The sequence below is a fragment of the Somniosus microcephalus genome, chromosome 7 (genome assembly GCF_052327205.1).
Source record: "Somniosus microcephalus isolate GS21.2 chromosome 7, FLI_Smic_1.0, whole genome shotgun sequence".
Taxonomy (NCBI): domain Eukaryota; kingdom Metazoa; phylum Chordata; class Chondrichthyes; order Squaliformes; family Somniosidae; genus Somniosus; species Somniosus microcephalus.
In genome coordinates this window covers 265,358,114-265,374,649 of record NC_140993.1, presented here as the reverse complement: position 1 = coordinate 265,374,649, position 16,536 = coordinate 265,358,114, and the positions used below count along the sequence as shown (strand labels likewise).

The window sequence follows — 16,536 nt, the reverse complement described above, 5'->3', positions numbered from 1 at the left end:
TGATGGTGGGGGATTTGGCGATGGTAATGCAGTTGAATGGCATGGGGCGGTGGTTAGACTCTCGCTTGTTGGAATTTAGTTAATGAGAAAACGAGGCAAGTGTGCCACTTATCAGCCCCAGCCTTGGGCTGTGTATTGTCATTATCAGTACAAATATAAAACAAGGGCTGGTCATATTTGATCAAATATTCATGCATTTATCTTCCTGAACTCAGACACCAAGATGGAGAGCTGGCAAAGCTTCTTTGTGCTGTTATGTATTGAAAAGCATAGCAACACAAAGGAAATGGACACGGGTAATTTACTTGCAAAACATTTTATTTTTCACACACTCCCCATTTCATAATTAAATACAAGGGGATGTAGGTCAAATCATTCTATTATTGCTGAACTGATGCTACAGTGGCTGCGTGTAGAAGTTTCAGTAGCTCATGGCATCCAACATTTACCTGAGCCATTAGAAAGTAACCAACAGACTAACAAAAGTTGATTTTCACACTTTCACCCATCTATAATGTGGTCTCAACAAAAGCTTCACAGGTTATTTGCATGGTGGAAAAGTGTAGTTTGTATTCCTCCTTCTAAATTTACTTTGCCCACAAAAAGCAGCTCAAGTCATAATTTGATGCAGAAATTCAAGTTAGAAATCAATTTTCAACTCCTTAGAAATATATTTCAAGCTTCTATTTCAACTTATTGCATTATAAAATCCTGGATCATTACCAGCATTATATTACATCACACTGGCATTAACTTCAACCCTACAGAAGCACTGAAAGTTCTCAAGTGTTCCATCGGGTACCAGGACATCTGATTGCATTTACCATTTATGCTGACTCTATGCTCGATGTGGAACGCTATTACTGTTTATATCAGGAGCACAGCTTTGCCACCAGTGGATCAGTTCCTGCCTTTATTTCTTACCATGCAAGCCCCCAACTCCGCCCATCGCCCACTCACCCCCCGAACCAGACCCATCGCCCGCTCCCCCCCCGAACCAGACCCATTGCCCCCTCCCCCCCCGAACCAGACCCATTGCCCGCTCCCCCCCGAACCAGACCCATCGCCCCCTCCCCCCCGAACCAGACCCATCGCCCCCTCCCCCCCCGAACCAGACCCATTGCCCCCTCCCCCCCGAACCAGACCCATCGCCCGCTCCCCCCCCGAACCAGACCCATTGCCCCCTCCCCCCCGAACCAGACCCATTGCCCCCTCCCCCCCCGAACCAGACCCATCGCCCCCTCCCCCCGAACCAGACCCATCGCCCCCTCCCCCCCGAACCAGACCCATCGCCCCCTCCCCCCCGAACCAGACCCATCGCCCCCTCCCCCCCGAACCAGACCCATCGCCCCCTCCCCCCCGAACCAGACCCATCGCCCGCTCCCCCCCCGAACCAGACCCATCGCCCCCTCCCCCCCGAACCAGACCCATCGCCCCCTCCCCCCGAACCAGACCCATCGCCCCCTCCCCCCCGAACCAGACCCATCGCCCCCTCCCCCCGAACCAGACCCATCGCCCCCTCCCCCCCGAACCAGACCCATCGCCCGCTCCCCCCCCGAACCAGACCCATTGCCCCCTCCCCCCCGAACCAGACCATCGCCCCCTCCCCCCCGAACCAGACCCATCGCCCCCTCCCCCCCGAACCAGACCCATTGCCCCCTCCCCCCCGAACCAGACCATCGCCCCCTCCCCCCCGAACCAGACCCATCGCCCGCTCCCCCCCCGAACCAGACCCATCGCCCCCTCCCCCCGAACCAGACCCATCGCCCCCTCCCCCCGAACCAGACCCATCGCCCGCTCCCCCCCCGAACCAGACCCATCGCCCCCTCCCCCCCGAACCAGACCCATCGCCCCCTCCCCCCCGAACCAGACCCATCGCCCGCTCCCCCCCCGAACCAGACCCATCGCCCCCTCCCCCCCGAACCAGACCCATCGCCCGCTCCCCCCCCGAACCAGACCCATCGCCCCCTCCCCCCCGAACCAGACCCATCGCCCCCTCCCCCCCGAACCAGACCATCGCCCCCTCCCCCCCGAACCAGACCCATCGCCCGCTCCCCCCCCGAACCAGACCCATCGCCCCCTCCCCCCGAACCAGACCCATCGCCCCCTCCCCCCGAACCAGACCCATCGCCCCCTCCCCCCCGAACCAGACCCATCGCCCCCTCCCCCCCGAACCAGACCATCGCCCCCTCCCCCCGAACCAGACCCATCGCCCGCTCCCCCCCCGAACCAGACCCATCGCCCCCTCCCCCCCGAACCAGACCCATCGCCCCCTCCCCCCGAACCAGACCCATCGCCCCCTCCCCCCGAACCAGACCCATCGCCCCCTCCCCCCCGAACCAGACCCATCGCCCCCTCCCCCCCGAACCAGACCCATCGCCCCCTCCCCCCCGAACCAGACCCATCGCCCCCTCCCCCCCGAACCAGACCCATCGCCCCCTCCCCCCCGAACCAGACCCATCGCCCCCTCCCCCCCGAACCAGACCCATCGCCCCCTCCCCCCCGAACCAGACCCATCGCCCCCTCCCCCCCCCACTAGACCCATCGCCCCCTCCCCCCCGAACCAGACCCATCGCCCGCTCTCCCCCCCCCCACTAGACCCATCGCCCGCTCCCCCCCCGAACCAGACCCATCGCCCGCTCCCCCCCACTAGACCCATCGCCCGCTCCCCCCCCGAACCAGACCCATCGCCCCCTCCCCCCCCGAACCAGACCCATCGCCCACTCCCCCCCCGAACCAGACCCATCGCCCGCTCCCCCCCCACTAGACCCATCGCCCGCTCCCCCCCCGAACCAGACCCATCGCCCGCTCCCCCCCCCACTAGACCCATCGCCCGCTCCCCCCCCGAACCAGACCCATCGCCCCCTCCCCCCCGAACCAGACCCATTGCCCCCTCCCCCCACCAGACCCATCGCCCGCTCCCCCCCCACTAGACCCATCGCCCGCTCCCCCCCCGAACCAGACCCATCGCCCGCTCCCCCCCCGAACCAGACCCATTGCCCCCTCCCCCCACCAGACCCATCGCCCCCTCGTCCCCCCCACCAGACCCATCGCCTGCTCGCCCCCCACCAGACCCATTGCCCCCTCGCCCCCCCACCAGACCCATCGCCCGCTCGCCCCACCAGACCCATCGCCCGCTCGCCCCCCCACCAGACCCATCGCCCGCTCGCCCCCCGAACCAGACCCATCGCCCGCTCGCCCCCCACAAGACCCATTGCCCCCTCGCCCCCCCACCAGACCCATCGCCCGCTCGCCCCACCAGACCCATCGCCCGCTCGCCCCCCCACCAGACCCATCGCCCGCTCGCTCCCCCGAACCAGACCCATCGCCCGCTCGCCCCCCTCCATCCTAGACTTATCGCACACTAGCTCTCAACTACACCTATTGCATGCACTAACTACACCTATTGCATGCAGTAACAGAAGCCTGCTGCTGCCTCTCATCAACTTGGAAACAAACACTCGAACATTTGACAGTCACTGTTCCAGTCTCTCCTCCTGATCTAGATTACCACTTCCCTCCAGATTTTCCTGGAACCTTTTTCTGTCTGTGCTTCAACTCTCAGACCCCCACTTACAATCTCTCCCAAAGAGCACTTCTTTCTTCAGACTAAATGTAAATTTTAAATGATGACATATAGGCAGGTCAAAATCTTTAACATTCAATATTCTGCTGAAAAGCTACACTATTTCGGTCAAAGAAATAAATATACTTCTTTTCCATTATCTGAACGATAACTTTTCACAGATTATTCATTTAACATTGTTAGCCTACATTATTCCAAGCGCCCTACCGCAAATATATAAAGCAGGTTAATTTTTAATTCATATAAAAATCTTCGTATTACAGCAGCACAGTTGCAATTTCAGCAATATCTGTGATTTCTTTATGTAAATTCTAGCAAAGCACATGAACTATAAGAACACAAGAATTAGGAGTAGGCCGTACAGCCCCTCATGCCTGCTCCGCCATTCAAAAAGATCATGGCCGATCAACTCCACTTTCCCGCCTGATCCCCATATCCCTCGATTCCCCTGAAATCAAAAAATCTATCGAGATCAGTTTTGGATATACTCAATGACTCAGCATCCACAGCCCTCTGGGGCAGAGAATCCCAAAGCTTCACAACCCTCTGAGTGAAGAAATTCCTCCTCATCTCGGTCTTAAATGGCCGACCCCTTATCCTGAGACTGTGACCCCTAGTTCTAGACTCTCCAGCCAGGGGAAACAACCTCTCAGCATCTACCCTGTCAGAATCTTCAATGAGATCACCTCTCATTCTTCTAAACTCCAGAGAGTATCGGCCCAATCTACACAATCTCTCCTCATAGGACAACCCTCTCATCCCAGGAATCAATCTAGTGAACCTTCATTGCACCGCCTCCAAGGCAAGTCTATCCTTCCTCAGATAAGGAGACCAAAACTGTGCACAGTACTCCAGGTGTGGTCTCATCAAAGACCGGTACAATTGTAGTAAGACTTTCTTACTCTTGTACACTAACCCCCTTGCAATAAAGGCCAACATGCCATTTGCCTTCCTAATTGCTTGCTGTACCTGCATGCTAACTCACTGTGTTTCTTGTGCGAGGACCCCTAAATCTCTCTGAACACCAACATTTACTAGTTTTTCACCATTTAAAAAATATTCTGTTTTCCTATTCTTCCTAACAAATTGAATAACCTCACATTTCCCCACATCATACTCCATTTGCCACCTTACTGCTCACTCACTTAGTCTATCTATATCCCTTTGCAGACTCTGTGTCCTCTGCACAGCTTATTTTCCCACCGAGCTTTGTATCGTCAGCAAACTATGTCATTCCCAAAAGAACAGGAAGACGACTGCTAAATTCTGTTCCCATCCGCTGCCAATTACTCAAGATTGCAGAGTTTGCAATTCTAGACAACAAGTAGATACATAATGCCTGTTCTGTTTGCACAGTAGCATCAGTACACATTTGGGGTATTAATTACAATAACCACAAAGAATAGAAGCCAATCTCATACAGACTGCATATATCTCGAGTACAACTTTCCAACTGTGTGGTTGCTCAAAAGACAAATTTTTAGCAGTGCTTAGATGACCAGTTTGTTTTCCTGGTCCTAAAAGTAGACCGTAAAGACCAAGTATAAAGGAAAGTCTAGTTTTCCATGTCACGCTCACATGAACGAGCCCGCTATAAATGGCGGGCATGGGAAACAAGGCCAACCAGATGAGAACTTCTGGACAGTCATTAATCTCTAGGAAATGGTACTCACCAGAACTCTGAAAAAGTAGAGGTATTCTGCTGCTCCCGAATAATTACCACACTCATACTGGAATTTAGCATATCGGTACAAGGTGTCCAAATATTCCTGACGAAACTTCAAAATAAAAATACAGGTACAAATGAGCTGAAGCAAGATTTTTTTTTTAAACTATCATTGGGGAATAAACACAAAAGATTCAACATGACGTAAATTATACCACTGCATGTAGCGTTTTTTTTTTTTTTTTTTAAAACACAACCATTTATCATCACGTTTCCCCTTAAGATACGATAACCGAGCATTATATTGCATCAAGTAACGTACTGCAGAGTCAAGCACATCTTCAGGGGAAGAGAAAATGTAATATAGAGGGTACTAATGCTTTGCTTCATAACATAAGAAATAGGAGCAGGAGTAGGCCATCTGGCCCTTCGAGCCTGCTCTGCCATTCAATAAGATCATGGCTGATCTTCTACCTCAACTCCACTTTCCTGCACTATCCCCATAGCCATTGATTCCCTTAGTATACAAAAATCTATCAATCTGTGTCTTGAATATACCCAATGACTGAGGCTCCACAGCCCTCTGGGGTAGAGAATTCCAAAGATTCACCACCCTCTGAGTGAAGAAATTTCTCCTCATCTCAGTCCTAAATGGCCGACCCCTTATTCTGAGACTGTGACCCCTGGTTCTAGACTCCCCAGCCAGGTGAAACATCCTCCCTGCATCTACCCTGTCAAACCCTGTAAGAATTGTGTATGTTTCAATGAGATCACCTCTTATTCTTCTAAACTCCAGAGAATATAGGCCTAGTCTACTCAATCTCTCCTCATAGGGCAATCCCCCCATCCCAGGAACCAGTCTGGTGAACCTTTGTTGCACTCCCTCTATGGCAAGTATATCCTTCCTTAGGTAAGGAGACCAAAACTGTACACAATACTCCAGGTGTGGTCTCACCAGGGCCCTATATAATTGCAGTAAGACATCTTTACTCTTATACTTAAATCCTCTTGTAATAAAGGCCAACATACCATTTGCTTTCCTAATTGCTTGCTGTCCCTGCAAGTTAACTTTCAGTGATTCTTGTACAAGGACACCCATATCCCAATCTCACACCATTTAAAAAATACTCTGCTTTTCTATTTTTCCTACCAAAGTGGATAATTTCACATTTCTCCACATTATATTCCATTTGCCATGTTCTCGCCCACTCACTGAGCTTGTCTATATCCCCTTGAAGCCTCTTTGCATCCTCCTCACAACTTACATCCCCACCTAGCTTTGTATCATCAGCAAACTTGGATATATTACATTTGGTCCCCTCATCCAAATCATTGATATGGATTGTGAATAGCTGAGGCCCAAGCACTGATCCTTGCGATACTTCAACTATTGCTTATGAATCACAGTACAGGAAACTTTGTGTTATCCGGAGGCTAAGTGTCCGACAAGCTCGAGCCACCGGCAAAAATCAGGAGCCGTTTTGTTAGTTTTTTTTTCTTCTCGTGGCTTTTTTTTCCCCCAAGTCAGGCTCTGCAAAGTCTCTCTGAAGCTGTTGCTAAGCGACAGAGACGCTTCCAAGGTACGGCCGACTGTTTAGAAGCTGTTGCTAAGCAACAGTGTTTGTTGCCAGATACGGAGCTGTATGCTTCAACATTAACGCTGGTTTGTCCGGCAGTTTTGAGGGAACGGCAACAGCGCGGTCCCGTCGGTGCTGGATAGCACAAAGTTTCCTGTAGTTTTTCATTTTACAGCAATTGAGCTACAACATTATGCTAGTCATCATTAAATATTCACGATAATAAACAAATGGCCATCACTTACCCCATGCTTTTCTGCTAGATAATCGAACAGCATTCGTCCATCCCTATTAGATAGAAAAAATGTTTCAAAAACGTAATAATTGAAAACACACATCCATTTAGCAATCATTTAGGATTGAAGGACATTACAGGAATCATGCCCAATGATGTTTTTAAGAGTAATAAAAGGTCGGTGTAAAAAACCCCACAATATTTCATTGGAACCAAGAGCAGTACACTAATCAACAGATTTTGGAAGTGACTATTATCTTATAGTGGTTACATGCTGATGGGAGCTGGACCGAGCTCACCAACTCATTCCATACACGTGCATGCATATAATCACAAATGCTCAAGCTGGGTTACAGAGGCTGGTGCCATTTCAAATCAGCCCAAATCCACACGAAGTTCTCCCAAATCGAAACGCAATGGTCTGGTTTTCATTATTGCACCACATTTGGGTTAACAATGAAAGTATGCTTTGGCTGGCAGTCTGCTGAACTCCAGCCAGTTTTGAAAAACAACTAAAATGCGCGCAATCATACAGTGTGCGAGGCTGCAGAGTAAACAGGCTTCCATCAGGCAGAAGTCCGTTTTGAACTGGAGAGGTCATTTATTGCGGAGGTAAACCCGAGGCAGGAAGCTGAACATCTTTGCAAGCGCTATACACTCCTGATCGCGGGACTCTTGTGCATTTCAAATTTGCTGAACAAAACCCAGGCATCTGTTAGAGGTGGGAAAACAGTGGTGGAGCATCCTGGGAAAAATTAGGACTTTTCCAAATTATCTATCATAATATTCCCCCATGGAGACTCGAGAGGTCAAATCTGTTTTGTTAAAGAATTATGGAAACCTTCACGGACCAGTTTCAATCCAGGTTTTCTTCATCAGTACAATTCCACGTTCTACAACATTATTGCAGTCTTGATGTTAACCCTATTTGTGTTGGCATCGCTTATGTTGCCAACACTTGTTTATCCACAAAGGACCATGAAATCTTCAACAGAATGCACCAATAGGGACCAGATTTTTCTCCTCAATTTCCACTGACAAATGCAATGACGTCTAATTCATTTTTCAGAAGTATTTATTGGTTTTATCAGCTTGTGTTTTTTTGTTCTGCATTGCACCTTTTAAAGATTTTGTTGCGTCTCTGGCCGCTTCTGTACAAGGCCATCCAACTGCAAAACTGTCTTCTCTGCAATTTGTCACTTCAATGCTATTCCTCTGTAAAAGCTTGCACAGTAAATGTTAATCGGCTGAACTCATCCTGACCCCAGCCAGCTTCCAGCAATGCCGGGGGGGGGGGGTGGGCGATACATGATGATCAGCAACAAGAATCGTTGACAGCTTTCTCCTCCCCAGCCAGGAAACACTACGGCCAATTGAAACAATCCCATTGCTGCCTTGCTTGAGGTCAGGGTTCAATTCGGCAACCTTCCTCTCCGTGTATGTATGTTTCTATTGCGCTATCGCTCACGAGTAATCTGCAACCTTAAGTGCAGTTCCATTTTTACCATGGTTTTACCTGCAGCCTAAAGGCCACAGCAATTCACCCAATGCTGCCGCATTGCAAATTTACCGATGCAAAAAATATTTTACTGATATTACCAAGACGGACAGCTACACATGCATCACAGATGTTTGTAATTATATTTATCTAACGCTTTACAAAACTTGCTTCAGATGCCTCAGTTAATTGTAAATTTCCAGCCTAGTTCCCTTGGTATACTCTGGGTACTGCAGGAGCAGGAGAAAACAACTCCCATCATGCAACTCCCACACCAGCTAAAAATTCTCAGCATTCACAGCAGTGCTCAACTCCCGAGCTCCAGGCAGCTCAATTCAGGGCTTCACGCAGGCAATCGCAACAGTAAATGACCAATACTGTCACAGCAGTGCTCAACTCCCGAGCTCCAAGCAGAAAGGCAGCTCAATACAGGGCTTCACGCGGGCAATCGTAACAGTAAATGACCAATACTGTCACAGCAGTGCTCAACTCCCGAGCTCCAGGCAGCTCAATTCAGGGCTTCACGCAGGCAATCGCAACAGTAAATGACCAATACTGTCACGAAGCTTAGGAACTTCTTTTTCCAGAACTGCATGATATTCTGTTATTTTTAACTGTAAGGAAAGAGAGATGTTTTATGCGTGCTAACTATTTTGGATTAATGCGGTTTGTGAATCGGCAGCTAAGTGGTCAGTTGAGTCAATCACTATTTTGCCCTGCAGACATGACACATCGGAAGTGCAACATGTCTGAGGCAATGCCTTTGTACGGTGTGATGGTGGACACTGGAGACAAGACTTGATAAAGACCTATTTCAAACATAGCTCGCTATTTCACTTTTAATAAAACCTCTGCTCCTTCAGTTCTTTAGCCCAAACAAAATTTGACACCGAGTCATATATGGAGATATTAGGACAGGTGACCAAAAGCTTGGTCAGAGGTAAGTTTTAAGGAGCGCCTTAAGATAGAGGGAGAGGTAGAGAGGTTTAGGGAGGTAATTCCATAGCTTAGGGCCATGGCAGCTAAAGGCACGGCTAATGGTGGAACGATTAAAATTGAGGGTGCGCAAGAGGCCAGAACACACAAAATATGCCAGCAAAAAAAATGACTGTCGTTGCGCTACATTAGGAAGTAAACTGAACTAGGCAGAAAGCTGAAAATGTGATTTGGTCTCATTGCAAAGACGCAAATAACCTCGTTATCCCGATTTCAGGATATGCACAGTTAAGTACCAGCAGAGGAGATAATAAAATATAATAGGGCCACGCAACTTTTGTCCTCATTCTCAACAGCATTATGAACACGCGCCCAAACACAGAATTGTTCAAAGGCCATATTTATTTGTTTAAACTTCTGATCCACTTGGAAGATTGACTCAATTAAGTTTCAACTTGAAGTATTTAACCAGGCTTATCTCTTCCAAAAAAAAATCACATCTTTCTATTAACCGTGCTATAGGAAGTTACATTTTCCTTAACTTATGCTAATCCACCAGCAACCAGTTGCGAATAAGTGACAGACGTTATATTAATTACAGTGCTGCATACAGTCAGGCATTGTCAGTGCAATAACTCGAGAACACCCATTAAAGTTCAAAGTCAACTTACTTCAGCCTTATGGCATTGCTCCTCGGCTAAAGCACAATTATACAAGGACTTAACTTCAAACATCCTAGCAGCTTGGGGCACCTAATTACCCTTAGACAGCAAGAACAACCGGATGAGCACAACTGGTTGCCATACGTAAAATAGCAGTCATCGTTTTATTATTTGTTTTAGAATCTCTCCACACTGTATGGAGTTTTGTCCATGTGCATCAGTGTGTAATTTATAAATATCTTCTAAACATGGAAAGGGAAATGAGGACCACCTGTTCAGCATGTGACTATCATCCCACGAGCTGAACTTGATGAATACATTTTATCCCTATTTCTGGTTACCGCATGTTGATTTCTTTCAAATGTGCCTCTTTACAATGAAAGGGCAGGGAAAAACATTTAGACAAGAAAGATTTTTCTCCACTGCATTTGTAGGATGGCCGAGCTATTTCCCATCGAGCGTTATTTTAGATCTGCACCAAAGGGTTAAAGGCTGTAATGGGCCGTAGCAACTGCACAGAATCCAACATTAAGCTGGGACGTGGACAAGGTTGTAACGTACTGTTACCTTAGGATGGCACAACAGACCAAGTTCATGCAGTTCATCCGATCGAAGACTGTGTTACATCATTCAAAGTACTTGCCTGCCATAATGTTTAGTTCCTCCCTCCCGAGCCCCAAAAGATTTTTTTTGAACCGTTTGTAACCTGCATTTTCTCATTAGAACACCACCATCGTGGTCACTCAGTTTCTGCCTTGCACTACGTAGCCACAATAAACTGGATATTACTGGAAAATGAAGTACAGGAAACTTTGGTTTATCCGGAGGTTATATGTCCGGAATACTCGATCTAACGGCAAAAATCAGGAGCCGTTTTCTATAAGTTTTTTTAGTTCTCGTTGCTTTTTTCCCCCCCCAGTCAGGCACTGCAAGGTCTGTAGCTATAGCAACAGCTTCAGCTAGAGACGCTTGCAGCTGCAGCCGACTGTTTTGAAGCTGTTGCTAAGCAACAGGGTTTGTTGATTCACACGGAGCTTTTCAGTTCCGTATGTTTCAACATTAACACTGGTATGTCCGGCACTTTTGATGGTACGGCACCAGCTCGGTCCCGTCAGTGCCGGATATCAGAAAGTTTCCTGTATGTGGCTTTCTTGGCCAACAGGAAAATATATATTGTTACTAATATGCTCGTAAACTATGCTTCCTACCATGCTGCGACCAGTGCCTCCAACAGGAACTACACTTCCAGTTAGTGGGTCAATGTTTGATTCTCTCTTTATGGGCACTCCAAGCACAAATTCCTCAAAGGGAAAGTCTGTTCTATCCTTTTTAGGTCCAAAGTGGATGACCTCACATTTGCCCACATTCAAATCCATTTGCCACTGTTTTTCTCATTCGCTTAATCCATTAATATCTTAGTAATTTTAGGCTTCCATCTACACTACTTACAGTGCCACCTATCTTTGTCATCTGCAAACTTGGATATGTGGCTTTCTATCACATCATCTAAGTCGTTAATAAATACAGTGAACAGTTGAGGCCCCAACACAGATCCCTGCGGGACACCACTAGTCACATCCTGCCAATTAGAGTACCTGCCCATTATCCCTACTCTCTTGTCTCCTGCCGCTCAGCCAATTTCCTAACCAGGTCAATAATTTGCCTTCAACTCCATAAGCTTCAACTTTAGTTAACAGTCTCTTATGCGGGACTTTATCAAATGCCTTCTGGAAGTCCATATAAATAACATCCGTAGACATTCCCCTGTCCACTACTTTAGTCGCCTCTTCAAAAAATTCAATCAAGTTTGTCAGGCATGCCCTACCTTTTACAAATCCATGCTGGCTCTCTCTGATCAGCTGAAAATTTGAGGGAGGTTCAGTCACTCTATCCTTAATTATAAACTAGTAATTTTCCGACAACAGATGTTAGGCTAACTGGTCTATAATTCCCTGGTTTCCCTCTCTCACCTTTCTTAAATAGCGGAGTGACATGCACAATTTTCTAATCTAAAGCAACGGTTCCCGAATTGAGAGCGCTTTGGAAGATTCGAGTTAGGGCATCCGCAATGTTCTCACCGACTTCCTTTAAAACCCTGGAATGGTAGCCATCTGGTCCTGGGGATTTCTCACTCTCGAGTGCCATTATTTTCTTCATTACTGTTATTTTGCTTACGTTAATTTTGAGTCCCTGTCCCTGATTCATTATTAATTTTCTTGGGATGTCCGGCGTGTCAGCCTCTTCCTCAACTGTAAAGTCACAACAACATCTTGCATTTACATAGCGCATTTAATGTTGTAAAACGTCTCAAGGGTGATATCAATAAAAAAGTAACATTTTTTGACACAGAAGGTATCAGAACAGATGACCAAAAGCTTGATCAAAGAGGTAGGTTTTAAGGAGCATCTTAAAAGGGGAGAGAGAGGGCCAACGCAGCTGAAAGCACAGCCGCCAATGGTGGAGCGATTAAAATCAGGGATGCCGAAGAGGCCAGAATTGGAGGAGCGCAGAGATCTACGGCTGGTAGGGTTGGAGGAGGCTACAGAGATAGGGAGGGGCGAGGCCAGAAAGGAATTTGGAAACAAGGATGAGGATTTAAAATTTGAGGCATTGTCGGACCAGGAGCCAGTGAATGTCAGCAAGCACAGGGGTGATGAGTGAATAGGATTTGGAGTGAGTTAAGATACAGGCAGCTGAGTTTTAAATGAGCACACGTTTATGTACGGTGCAAGATGGGAGACCAGCCAGGGGAGCGTTGGAATAGTCAAGTCCAGAGGTAACAAAGGCATGGGTAAGGGCTTCAGCAGCTGAGTAGAGGCAGAGTCAGTGTCAAGCAATGTTAGAGGTGGAAGTCGTCAGTCTTGGTGATTGAGCGGATGTGTGGTTGCAAACTCATCTCGGAGTCAAACACAACACCAAGGTTGCAAACGGTCTTGCTCAGCTGGAGACAGTTGCAAAGGATGGAAATGGTGGTCGGGGAACGGATTTTGTGGCAGGGACCAAAGACAATGGCTTCAATTTTCCCAATATTTAGTTGGAGGAAATTTCTGCTCATTCAATATTGGACAAGAAGAGTGAGGTATCAGACAGTGGAGGGGTCCAAAGAGGTAGCGCTGAGATAGAGCCAAGTGTCGATGGCATACATGTGGAACCTGATAGTGTTTTTGGATGATAGCGCCGAAGGTTAAACTGAAGGTGCATAGAGGAGTCAGGCAGGGATTCCTGGACCCTGCACTCTCTCATCTACATAATTACCTCGATATTAAAAGCAAATGTTAAGTTTGTCAAACTTTCTGACAACACAAATAGGAAGAGCAGTAGAGGCAGAAGATGCAGCAAAAAGATTGGAGAAGGGTTTCGATCAGCAATGTGACTGAGGAGGCAAACGGCAAGTTCAATTTAACACAAATGCAAAGTACGTACTGCATATTGGTCAAAAAACACAACCATTACAAATGCAACTGAACTGGCAAAAAGGCTTTGGAAGGGAGCTGGGAGTGACTGTGGACTTTCAATATCTAGAAAAGGTGGCAAAGCAATTAAAAACTTGTTAGAATTCTGGGATATACAGCCAGAACAGTAGAGTACTACCCTCCAGGAGCTACGCTAAGGCTTGACAATGCACTGGGCAGAGCATATCTGGGAGTGATGCATATAATTCTGGTCAATATGTCACAAGATGCACATATGTACTGGAGAAGATGCAGAGGAAAATGCAACAAGTATAAGAGTGAGGATCGGTGAGGAAAGGTTAGAGAAGCTCGAGCACCGCAGCATAGAAAGAGGCAGTTAAGCAGCAACCTCATGGGGGCCATACAAAATATTAAATATAGATAATCGCACATTACAATTACAAATTAAACCAGGAAAGTATAAACATATATTTAAATAAGAGAGACAAAAATGTTTTAATTGGTACGAACTTTGTTATAGAGAACCATTAATCTACCAGGCAGGAATAGGGACAACATTCTATTGGTACCAAACAGTTGGCTGCTGTCATGGGGGAGCTGGGGTACATTGAGGATGAGCTTCCCTGTGCCAAATGGCCTTTTCTCACAACTTTGTGTTCCATCAAACTGAAAACCTTTTCAGTTTCAGACAGCACAATATTCTGCAGATTTTATGCAAGAAAGATTTAAATGTCACTACATACAGAACCTCGGGTTAAATATTCGCACATTACAGTATCGAATGGATTGCTCCTTCACCGTAAGAACTTCAATAAAACTCACACCCTGACGTTTAGGCTCTGTGCTTTGAAGAACATTTCTACACCTGTAATCGCTCTTAAGTGGGCATTTATGGAGTGCAAATACAATAGCCTCAATATTCTCACAAATCAGGCTGCAGCATCTAATCTGCGGCTGGGAAACGGATTCCTAAGCAAAGTCACAAAACTGTCACTGTTAAGAACACTTTACTCTTCAAAGACTTGACTAAGTAAATCCAGAACTTTCGGCAGTGGCTTTTGATGAAAGCTGTAGCTAACTCTTTCAAGCCTTCAATTTTGTATCCTGTACAGCTCCTCGCAGGAAGCACTAAATTCAGATTTAGAACTGAAGACAAACTGAGGACACTTCTGGTGCAGAACTGGAAAACGTTAGTGAACAGCTTGCAATGTCATTATTCCATGCTTTTTGAAGCAATATGTAATGAGCTAACTGACCTGCAGGATGTTTCATGGTACATCTGGAATGTTACACAAGTCTGCAAAGTGATTTAAAAACAAATGAGCAAGGAGCCTCACCATTAATTCTCTTTTTTTTTTAAATCAGTTACAAAGAATTGCATGCTTCAGCACACAAAATTTTTGACATGTTGAAACGAACACTCAGCGCATCAACAGGGGAACTGGCTTGAAGGAGCTGCCAAATCAGACCACGCGAGGGAGTTGACTATCAGTGGAGATGGAGTCATGAACCAAAGCTGCAGCCATAAATCATGTTATTCCAGTGGGGTATGTTAAACTCGGCTTACTCACAGTGTCAAACTCATTAACTGCTCAAAACCAATCTCACTGATACTCAATACTCAAGAACAGCATGCTTTCATTTCAGCCCAGCTATGATTTTTTTTGAATAACTGAAGTAGGCACAGAAGAGCTTCAATTTCCTTTTTGCCAACAGCAGAATCTATTCCTCCTCCCACCCCATTATATCATTTTAAATATCTGCGGCTCAGTATGGTGCTACCCTAAGTGCATGCCAAGACAGCCAAGAGACTTGGGGGGGGAGAAATTCAGTTGTTAGCGCCACCAATTAACACCTAAAGAGGCCGAGAAGTGGGGCGCTAGCCAATTTCCGGGCGGGCGCAAAGCGCCTAGCGCCTCGCCCCATATTGAGCATGCATTTAGCGCCGGCGCTAAATCTTAGCGCTCACTCACGAGCGCAGGCTGATTCTGATGTCATTTGAGTGTGCAACGCCTTTTGGGCGCCCCGGACCGGAAATTCAGTGGCGCCCCCCTCCGTAGCGCCTGCCGCTAATAGTGACAGCTTACCTGGACCTTACCAACTCGCTCTCGGGCTGGAGGAGCGTTATTTAAAGGGGACTGGTGTGGTTTAAAAGCGGCAGCCATTTTTGGAGCACAACTTCCTCGAGAGCTACAACGAGTTGCTGAGCTGCACACTGAGAGCCATTTGACCACTGAGCCAGCGCAGGCAGACGATCTTCAGCCTTCTGACCATCACCTTGCTGTTGGTGAGCCTTGACAACGGGGAACTTTCCTGTGGGCACTTATTATGGGGGCTGCATTGGAGGGGAACGTCCTGCTGCTGAATCATCTGGAAAGGGCACTGAGACGCTGGGAGAGGGGGGCGGGCATGGCCAGACGGAGGAGGGCCAACAGACGACCTTACGCTGGCAGGGTTTTCCGACAGCAGTTTTCCTACATGAACATGCCGGAGGAGCAGTGTGTCAGAAGGCTGCGATTTAGAAAGGAGGTGGTGACTGAGCTGTGCCAGCTGCTTCAGCCAGATCTGCAGCCTCAGATAAGGTGCAGGACATCTCTGTCGGTGGCTGAGAAGATGCCTGCTGGCCTGAACTTCTACGCGAGCGGCTCTTCTCAGGCTGCGCGTCAGAGGCTGATCAGAAGTAGCTTCTAGACCCCTCTCACGGAATGCTTGCTGCCATTCCAAGAACAGGAATGGAACCGCTCTGATACCCCCAAGCCTGTGAAGGGCAAGATGCATGTAAATAGAAGGCATGGCCATTGTAAATGAAGCAAGTGTTTCATTACACAAAATGTGGTTCCTTCAAACATGAGAAAGCTATGGCAACAGAAAGCAAAACTAATACACTGACACATAACTGCCTCTCACACCCGGGAGACTGTCCAAAACATAAATCACATTCCGGCCATCTTCCTTGGCCTTGA

The 16,536-nt window shown here is 47.6% G+C and overlaps 1 protein-coding gene across 2 annotated transcripts in view; it reads right to left on the bottom strand.

Annotated features, from left to right (window-relative positions):
• Positions 1-16,536, bottom strand: part of LOC147115297 (eukaryotic translation initiation factor 3 subunit E) — a 178,107-nt gene that overhangs the window by 141,095 nt on the left and 20,476 nt on the right. For both annotated transcript variants that reach the window (XR_015079108.1, XM_085993719.1), the window contains exons 4-5: positions 7,075-7,117; positions 5,260-5,364 (exon numbers count right to left, since the gene is read on the bottom strand). Coding sequence is in view for 1 of the 2 variants with exons in the window: in XM_085993719.1 (XP_085849845.1) it covers positions 5,260-5,364; positions 7,075-7,117 (148 nt within the window). In the remaining variant the exon portion in view is untranslated. The remainder of the gene's footprint in view (positions 1-5,259; positions 5,365-7,074; positions 7,118-16,536) is intronic.